The following is a 10107-nucleotide window of genomic DNA, read 5'->3' on the forward strand; positions in this document are numbered from 1 at the left end:
CGGGCGGGCGAGCTCGCCGTCCCTGCAGCCCCAGCCCGGCGCGGCGCGAGCGGGGAGCGACCAGCGGGTAACCGGACGGCGGGGGCGGCGGGGGGACGCCCCGAGGCCCGTCGCCCGCCTTCCCTTGGAAGCCGCCGGAGCTTCCCGGCCACCTCCCCTCTCGGGGGCGAGGACATCCTTGGGTTTCCTTCCCTGGTTGGCAGCTGCGATGTAGTGAATGAAGCCTGGGTTTGGGAGTCCTAGCCCGGGTTCATGTGCCACCTCCCCACTAACGACGCGATCTCACTGGGAAACTTTACTAACCGCCCAACACCTCAGTTTCCCCATTTGTGAAATGGGTTATTCATCTCTTCCTGATGGGGATGTTGCAGGAGCACCCTGGCACCCGCTTAGTGATGGCAGCCAACGTTTGCATACCATTGCCTGAGTGCCAGGCACTGTTCTGGTGCTTTCCACACATCAGCTCATTTAATCCTTCCGATACTAGGAGAAATGTTATGACCCCTATTTATAGATGTGGGGACTGCCGCACAAAGAAATTAATTAACTTGTCTAAGGTCACACTCTAGCAGTTGAAAGATCCAGGATCCAACCCACTATGCTACACTGCTGGCAGGGCAGAGACGGGTAGGAGGGGGCTCCCAGTAATAATATGTGATTTGGGGGGCTCCTTGCAACAATTTTTGCAGCCCAGCAAATATATTCTCCCAACTCCGCCTATACAGCTTAAGTGTCTGGTGATTCCTCTGACCTGTGACTTTGCTAGGGCGGGGGGTTTAGTTTAACTTTTGAATTGGTTTGCTTTTCTGGAGCACCTTTTCCATGCTTGGTGCTGTGGAGGCCCCTAGCCTTGAGCAGTTTACAATCCTGTTTCTTCATTTGGTAAATGTTTAAGTACCTACTCGAAGAAAAGTAAAGATTCCTTGCCTCAAGGAGTGTGTGGGTTCCTTGGGAGGGAAGGACACAGATGGACCCTGCAAGAGGGGACAGAGAAGGGATCAGGCTAGATATGGAGGCAGTGATTCTGGGAAGCGACTGGAACCCTGTGTCAGGGTGGGGGCAGGCTACTGTTAAATCCCTTATAGAATTCTCCAGATCTGGAGTTGGGAGGGACAGCTGGAGACAAGGGCCGAGTTGTACAGCAGGCGGTGAAGGAAAGTGACAGGGTATTAAGAACCAAGGCCTGGGGAAAGTCCCTAAGAAAGCCACACGGGAGATCACTTGAGGATGCTCCTTGCTGCCGTGGTGCTGGCGGAAGCTGGCAGAGGCCTGAGGTCCATCACAGGCAGAGAGAAGGGGAGAAAAGCGGGGGGTACCCACAGTCTGTTCTGTTCGGCTGACAGACGCAATGGGTGAAATGTACACAGAGCCACACATTTGGCAAACACACATGCAAACAAAAAAATACACGTCAAATACAGTAGAACATTGTCTATGGTGTAGGGCAATGGAATGGGACAGAAAGTTAAAAGGGAATAAATGAATAAATAAAACGAGAGAGTGGTCTTGCACAGATAGGTATGTCTGTCCTGAAATGAGAAATATAATTAACTTGCCTCTCTGCACCTGAGGCCCAGGAAGTGGGGGTAGGAAAAAGGTACAGAAGAAAGAGTCAGAAAGCCCAAGTTCTAGCCTGGACCCTGTGGCTAACTTGCTGTGTGACCATCAGTAAGTCCCTTCACTTCTCTGGGTCTCAGTGTCCACCTGTAAAGAAATCAACTCTCAGGTCTCTTCCCAGCCATACGTATTTATGAGCCATGATCAGTGATGTTGGGCTTATTTGGTAAAGTAGCCGACAAAAGATTTATGGAGTGGTAGGACTCGAACATCAAAGAATGGGGGGTTTGGAAGAGGGAAAGAAAACTAGGGGAGTTCTCAGGAATAGGAAACTATGAAGGCAAAAAGGTGTGAACATTTCAGCAAATGGCTGACAAAAGTAGAACCGATGGCTCCGTGTATCAGGCAGGCCTGAGCCCAGCCCTCCCCTGGCACTCCCTAGCTTGGCTGATGATGCCACCTGCAATCCAGCAGCTGAGTCAGAAATTTTTCAGTCCTCCCCATTTCTAGCTCCACCAGTCACCAAATCATGTCCTCTAAAGAACTCAGAAGCCCACCCCCATTCCCACCATAATGCCTGGACTCTGCTTTTAACCACCATCCCTTTGCTCCCCCAGAGTGTCCTTTCTACACCTCAAGACTGAGCACATTGCTTCTGGACATGTGACACTTCACCCTTCACGGCTCTCCATGGCCTCAGCTGAGGTTCCCCACCCTTGTTCTGCTGCTATACCTCTTGAATGTAAATGTGACCATCAGCAGTGTAGCTCATATACACTATGACTGTCACTTAGGGAAGGGGGCAGGCCATGTCAGAATTCCAAGATCCCGGGGAGAGGGGACAGTGGGAATCCCTGGCCCCCAGGACATAATCTTTATCACGTCACTCAGGGCCCCTTGATCCAGCACCTCCGCTGCTCCACTGGACCCATTTCCTCCACTCCCTGCCTGCTTACAAGTTAAGCCCCAGAAACCCAAATAATTTTTAGTTTGCCAAATGTGAACACATGACACATATTCACAGTCCTGTGGCTTTGCACAAGTTGTCACTCCACCACCACCGTTAGGCCAGCCTGGCCTGCCTTGCAAATCCCTTCAAAACCCAGCTCAGACGTCACCTCCTCTGAGCAGCCGTCTCTACCCCTCCCTGCCCAGGCGGAATGAATCACCCCCCATTTGTGCTTCCCTGCCTGTGAGTGTGCCTGAATCTTTTTACTTCTCCACCGTGTTGTAACTGAGTACTGCTTTGTGTCCCCGAATAATCGTGAGACCCTGACTGGGTGGACTGTGTCGTGAATGTATCATTGACCCGCCCCTGGCAAAGTGCGTAATACACGTGGGACCACAGTGAAAGCTCCTTCTGTTGAGTCTCACTTCTGTTTGGCAGGTAATGGCTCTTCCTTTTTACTCCCCACAGAAAACAAGTGGCTGCTTTTCCTTCCTCGTTTGGAAGCCCTGCCTACCAAAGAGCTGCTCTTCCCATCCCGGTTCCTCGATGGATGAAGAAAGCAAACTGATCCAGCCCCAAGACCAGAGCTGCTGGGCCACTCTGCCCGATGTGTGTCTGCGTCGTGTTTTCTGGTGGTTGGGAGACAGGGACAGGTCAAGGGCGGCCCTTGTCTGCAGAAAGTGGAACCAGATGATGTACTCGGCTGACCTCTGGCGATACAGGACCATCACGTTCAGCGGGAGGCCTTCCCGGGTGCATGCATCTGAATTCGAGTCAGCTCTCTGGTATGTTAAGAAATTTGGTCGTTATCTGGAACACCTGGAGATCAAATTCCTGAATCCTTACAACGCTGTCTTGACCAAGAAGTTCCAGGTCACCATGCAAGGCCTCCTCTCATGTCTGGGCAAGAGTAACAGCCGACTGAAATTTCTTTCCATACAGCACCTGGAGCTAGACCGCCTGGTGTGGAGGAAAAGCATTCGCAGCTCATTCATCAAAAGCTTGAGCTTCTTCTTGAAGAAGATGGGCAGACACCTGGATTATCTCAACCTGAAAGGGTCCAGGCTGACGGTGGAGCAAGGCTGCCACATTCTCGGCTCCCTGAGCCACCTGAGGAGCGAGTGCAGGGCCTCAGAGCTCAACATCGAGGATTATTTCAGCCATCACCTGGCCGTCTACAGCAGCCCCCAGTTCAACAAGACCATGACCACGTTCCACAACCTGGTGTCCCTGACCATCAACTACAACTGTGTCTCCGATGAGCTGCTCGAGAACTTGAGCGAGAACAATGGCAGGACCCTCCGGACCATAAACATCAAATGCCACATTCATGACCCCCACAGGCAGGTCATCTGGGGCATGTCCTGGTCCCGGCTGGCCAGGCAGGCCACCAAACTGAAGGTGAACTTCTTCTTTGAGCGGGTCATGAAGTACGAGCGCCTGGCCCGGATCCTCTTGCCAGAGATCCCAGTCAGGAGCATCAGTCTGCGAAGTTGCTATTTCAGTGACCCAGACTGGTCGATGCGACCCACTCTGACGGACCTCCTGCCCACCTTCCGGCACACTCTGCAGGTAGGTAGCAAGTGAGGGTAGGGGAGGCTCAGGTAGGTGACTGACTTCTCCAGAGGAAAGCCCACTGCCACCTGCCCTTGGTGGGGCTCCCACAGGCTCCCTCGATCTCAAACTGAGATTCTAGAAAATGTTACCAAACTAAACTCCCCATCACCCCCCCCAAAAAAAAAAACCCACAGCAGACAACACATGGAACACAAGGAATTTTCTGGTTGGCTATCAACCAAAGAAAATCTCTATATCCCCAGCTCAGAGCTGTGGAGTCTGAGCCAGGAGGTGCTTTGCAGGCGAGTAGCAGGTGGCAGCCTCTTCCTGCCTTCCCACTGGTCAAGGCAGCATGTGGGAGACCCTGGGGTTCCTGTGGTCAGCTCTAAGCAGAAGACCTGTCTGGTTCCAGCAGCACCTGGTGATTGGGGAGACAGAATGGGAAGAACCAAACCAAACAAAAAGCCAAATTTGACTTAGGCAACCAAAGAGCTTGGAAGTTCTGGACTGTTCTCTAATCTGGCAGCTCACCTATAAAATCTATATCATTTTGTTCCTCCTAAGGACCTTGCAGCAGGTGTGACAATTGATATTAATAGGCATAAATACCCTACTAACACTGATGGGCTACAAGGTGCCAATAGCTCGTTTGATACTCACATAACCCTGAGGTGGGCAGGGCAGACATCATCATGACCCTTTTGTGCTACAGAAGAACTTGAGGTTTGGTGGGCTGCCCACAGCCACCCAGCCAGTCCACTGCAAGGCTGGGACCAGCACCTTGGTCTCTAGACTCCAAATAAACTACCCCCAAATTCCAAGCATTTCAAACTTGGATGAAATCACCATCATTCTCAAATCTCTTCCTCTGAAAACTCCATATCCAGTGTCCCTTATCTTAAAAACCTCCAAATCACCACGGTTATCAGACCCAAAGCTGGATCGTGGAAATATTATGCAATGACCCAGGTGGTCCCATCCTCTCTGCCCACACACATCTTCCCTTTTGATGCTTTTCCAGAAATTAATTTTTGAGTTCAACAACAACCATGAATCTCTCGACGAGGAGCTGCACCTCCTGATCTTATCGTGCAGAAGGCTGTTTTACTTCAAAATCTGGGCTTTCCTTGATGTTCATTTTGTGGAAAGGATCCTGAAGAGTCAGGAAGAGGGGCAGTGTGCTCTGCGCACACTCAAGGTAAGAGCCCCCAGCCCACCCCCAGCAGGCTCCACAGGCATAGAGCAAGGACATCCAGGCACCAAGCTTCTGCTCTGGGATGCGGGTCAGAGATGAGACAGTGGGGACAGTCACCTGTCCATTGGAAGTGAACAAGTTCCCGGAAGGGAATTTGGAGCTCCCTTCCTTAGTCATTAGGCTTGAGGTGTTCCTGATTCTGCCAACAACTGTACATGTAGATCACCTGGATCGTTGTCAGGTCCTGAATGATGTAGTCACACTGTGTGTTTCTCCATTGGCACAGGTGAGAATTTATACAAACAGATATGAGACGAACGAAGAGGACAGGATCCTGCGGGGAATTTACAGGAAGTACAGAAAGCTGATCGATACAGAGCTTAACTATTTTGTCATCGCTTACCCCATGATGTAATAAGCACTCTCCAGAGGAAGAAAGCTAGGAGCACTTTGAACTTGAAAATCTGGTTCTCATAGAACTACACTTGGGGCACCCCCCACCCCTTTTTCTTCTTTCTCTCCTTTTTTCCATTTCCACACCAACATGAATGGCCCAGCAAAAGCTGGGACTGTTGGTGATGTGAAGGCCCCAGGTGATTTTAAAGTGCTACTCTTTACCAACTATCCAAGGGTGATTTCTCTTTTTGTCAATTGATTTTGCTTTTTGACATCCTCACTCAGCCACAGACCTAAAAAACCAAATGTTACACTTCTCTCTGTGTAACGGAGATGCAAAAAGGATTACTCAAAGCACCATGAATGTGTTGAGATGTCCAGAGGGTTTGTATCCCAGAGAAAAGTAGGTACAGCCCCCATTCAAAGTTAGCTTCTGTTTTTTATTGTAAAGACAAGGAAGTTTCACAAGAAATTTAGTTGATTAAATCATTACAAAGGACACAAGGACATGCGCAGTGTTACAAAAGCTAAATCTAGCTTAAGCAATGGAAACTAGTAACATCAGTAAAATTAACAACGTGAAGTTCCAAAGTACAATTAGTGAAAAGCTAAGTTGGTCAAACTGGCTCATTATCTAAAGTAGAACCTCTCCTTAAGCAAAACTTACATTCTTATGATAAAATCTAAGTATAATTATCTCTAAAGTTTCTCCCAGCAGACAGCTTGCCCCTAGCAAATATTTTTTTCACATCTCTTCCTTCAGCAATTCTTAAAATCTCTTAACAGTATCAGTATGACAACCACCTGTTAGCTCTAAAATCATTAAAGTCTACAATCCCATACCTAAGCAGTGATTAGAGTTGATTAGATGGGCTTTTGCCCTCTGGCTGTAGGCCATTGCCTCCTACTCAAGGGCTTTTGCCCCAATATGTATTTACCTAAGAACCCTATTCTAAAAATCAAATGAGAATCAACATTATTTAATTAGAATTAATTAAATGGGCTTTTGCCCTCTATCTGCAGACTTGGTCTCCTATCCAAGGGCGTTTGCCCTATATATGCATTTACCTAAAAGCCCTACTCTAAAAATCAAATGAGAATCAAGATTTCTAACCCACCACAACCAAAGCTACTCAGAGTAGTTTTCTACCAGGGGACACAAACTCCTGCCATCTGTGCTCCCAAAAAGATGTAACCAGGCATTGAGCAAATAGAATCGCATTTTCTACTGACTGACATTGTCAGTTTAGAAATATCTTATAGCATGGCTGACCTTCATGTCAGAGCCTCCTGACATTGAGACTGGCTGAGCCTGCTCTCAGATGAATGGAAATCTGCCAGACTGTCCTTGGATAAAGCAGGAAAAACCCTACTTTTATTTATTTATTTATTTATTTTTATTTTTTATTTTATTTTTTGTCAATATACAATGTGGTTGATTATTGTGGCCCATTACCGAAACCCCCCTCCCTCCCTCCTCTCCTCTCTCCATGTCCTTTCTGTTCACTTGTCATATCAACTTCAAGGAATTGTAATTGTTGTGTCTTCTTCCCCCCCGCCCCGATTTTTTTGTGTGTGTGTATTTATTTATTTATTTATTTTTAGCTCCCACAAATAAGTGAGAACATGTGATATTTCTCTTTCTGTGGCTGACTCGTTTCACTTAATATAATTCTCTCTAGGTCCATCCATGTTATTGCAAATGGCAGTATTTCATTTTTATAGCTCAGTAGTATTCCATTGTGTATATATACCACAGTTTCCATATCCACTCATCCGATGATGGACATTTGGGCTGGTTCCAACTCTTGGCTATTGTAAAGAGTGCTGCGATGAACATTGGGGAACAGGTATACCTTCGACTTGATGATTTCCATTCCTCTGGGTATATTCCCAGCAGTGGGATAACTGGGTCATATGGCAGATCTATCTGCAATTGTTTGTTGGAAATTATATGCACTTAGAAAAATGTTGTGGCTACAGTTAATGTTCTTATTGACAGTAAATCATTTATTAGGTAGAGTTTTGTTAAAGTTGAAATAACAAAGTCTAATTACCCTATGCTCTTTGACCTTTTGGTTGTTGTAGATAAAAAGTTGTTACTCTGATGAGAGTACTAGTACTATCTAAAGATCTTTTGGGTTTATATGTTAAATATTTCATTCACTCTTTTTAGGATTTTATAATGTGATCACTTGAAAATGCTCTCCTATTACTTTCAAGGTTAATGTGGTTATTTTCTGTATGGATGCTTAAGCAATATATAATCATATATTTCTTTTTGTAAATGAGGTTAATAACTGCCTATGTGAAAAATAGCCAGTTATGACATTTTAATATTTTGGATTATCAAATCAGTGTTCTACTTTTTGTTTTCCACATAACAAAAGGCTTTGTAGAGGAGTTTTTGGCAGATTACATATGATGGGAAGAGATTGTAGAGTTCTTCCCGTATACATTACAGAATGCACCCAAAGAACTACCCTACTTTTAGAAGGAGACTGCTCAAAGCTGAAATCCCTGCCATGGAAGGAACTCAGCCCCTGATTTATGGCCTTGTGCACTTGGATCCTCTGCCTCTGCTTTCCTTGTGTCTCCTTTACTCCTCCATCCAGGCAGCATTGTGCCCAGCCAGCTGTGTCCCCTCAGTCCTCAGGTTTGGGGCTGAGCCAGAATTGGCCACTACACATAGTTACAGAGAATTTGTAATCTCATGAGGAAGTGTTCCATATGCAATGTTAAGTGAGAGAAGCAGGACACAAAACTATATATTTAGTATGGTATCAATCATGTAAAATACATATAAGGACTTTTTTTAAAGCACAGAAGAGATACACAAAAAATGTTAACAGTTTTCTCTGGGTGGTGAAATTATGGATGGTTTTTATTGTCCTTTTTATACTCTTCCATATTTCTCAATTTTTCTACAATGACCATATGTTATTTTAATTAGGAAAAAAAATCTAGAGTGTTTTATTTATTTTTTTTATTTATTTATTTTTTTAAAGATGACCGGTGAGAGGATCTTAACCCTTGACTTGGTGTTGTCAGCACCACGCTCACCCAGTGAGCTAACCGGCCATCCCTATATAGGGATCCGAACCCGTGGCCTTGGTGTTATCAGCACCGCACTCTCCCAGTGAGCCACGGGCCAGCCCCTGGAGTGTTTTAAATAAGGAGTAATTTGAATTCCTGAGCCTGTGTCATAGACATGTATTGTTTCTGGTCCTTTGAGATTTTTGAGCATTTAGTTGCATATAGTTCTCTTTTCAATAACTATAAATTAATAAAATCCCAGGATACTTTAACAAGTGGCTCATTTCAGATTTTGTGTTGCCTTTTGAATGCTGCATCCTATTTATGCTTAGCTTTTTAGTCATTTCTTAAAATTCAGATTTGTCTAGTGCTCTTCATCACTAAAGCCCTTTCACATTGACCATCTCATCTGAATCTCCCCTACAATGCTGTTTGGTAGACATGGTTCCCATTTCACTCATGTTCAGAGATCATACTGGCAAAGGGAGCTCCTGGGTCTGATGAGAGAAGACACCTTAAAGTGCTGAAACCAGAGGGTCCTTTGGAGCAAGCCAGTGCTATGTGGACCAGAGAGGAATGGACTCGCCTGAGGTGAGGGGGAGCCCCAGTGGGAATGCAGCCCCCAGGCAGATTGGTTGATTGGTATAATTGCTTCTTCGTAGGTGGACGGATTCTTCTCACCCCCAAACATAGAACCTAAGTGTAGATTACTCTTTGGAAATCATGTAAACAAATAACACTTTTATGAAAACGTTTTCCCTGAAAGAGTGGATATGTCTTACAGCTCATAATGTCTTGGTATTGTTAAAATAGTTTTGATCTCATGGATCCCTTTAAAGAAGGGTCTCAGGGACCCTTGGAGATCCACCGACTACACAGGGAGCTACTGCAAACAAATTCCGGTTCTCCTGAGGAATTGAAACAGGAGAGTCCTAGTGGGAAAATGCAGAGCACAAGAGGTTTCCAACCCCACGTATTTTTGAACAAGTATCATCCATTTTTAAAATTACCACATTCAGGGGCCCACTGGTCAATGGAGAGACAACCAAGGGACTTGGGACCTCTCTAGTGCTCCCTGGGGCAGCTGCTTATTCATGCCTGTCCTTCTTCAGTACAGAGCAAGAGGATGTGAGGCTGAGAGCTTGAGAAGAACACTCGTTCTTTGCAGAAGCAAGCAGGAGCACTCTCGTGTGTCCCTGTCCCCTATTTATGAGCAGGAGACACATGCTGACTCCCTGGGGCCTCCTCTCAGCTATTGGCTGGAGCTGATGAATTCCTACTGACAAAGTGACTGGGGCCAAGCCCCCTGAATATCAATGTCCAAGTTGCAATGAACTGAATGCTTGTGTCCCCCCCAAATTCATATACTGAATTCTTTTCTTTTTTTTTTTTTTTTTTTTTTTTTTTTTTTTTTTTT

General features: G+C 46.0%; 1 protein-coding gene across 1 annotated transcript; it reads left to right on the top strand.

Moving 5' to 3' along the window:
• The first annotated feature begins 2977 nt into the window (after window positions 1-2977).
• Window positions 2978-5882, top strand: FBXO39 (F-box protein 39). The gene is made up of 3 exons (XM_008568636.1): window positions 2978-4078; window positions 5085-5261; window positions 5545-5882. The coding sequence occupies exons 1-3, from the start codon at window positions 3053-3055 to the stop codon at window positions 5671-5673; spliced, it is 1332 nt and encodes a 443-aa protein (XP_008566858.1). The 5' UTR covers window positions 2978-3052; the 3' UTR covers window positions 5674-5882.
• The last annotated feature ends 4225 nt before the right edge of the window (window positions 5883-10107 follow it).

Source organism: Galeopterus variegatus, unplaced genomic scaffold (genome assembly GCF_000696425.1).
Source record: "Galeopterus variegatus unplaced genomic scaffold, G_variegatus-3.0.2 Scaffold25, whole genome shotgun sequence".
Taxonomy (NCBI): domain Eukaryota; kingdom Metazoa; phylum Chordata; class Mammalia; order Dermoptera; family Cynocephalidae; genus Galeopterus; species Galeopterus variegatus.

Bases quoted from the DNA above. Each gene is read 5' to 3' on its own strand.
- FBXO39 (XM_008568636.1), top strand. From the start codon at position 3,053: ATGGATGAAGAAAGCAAACTGATCCAGCCCCAAGACCAGAGCTGCTGG. The intron at 4,079-5,084 runs GTAGGTAGCAAG...ATGCTTTTCCAG, and splicing joins CCTTCCGGCACACTCTGCAG to AAATTAATTTTTGAGTTCAA. The intron at 5,262-5,544 runs GTAAGAGCCCCC...CCATTGGCACAG, and splicing joins GTGCTCTGCGCACACTCAAG to GTGAGAATTTATACAAACAG.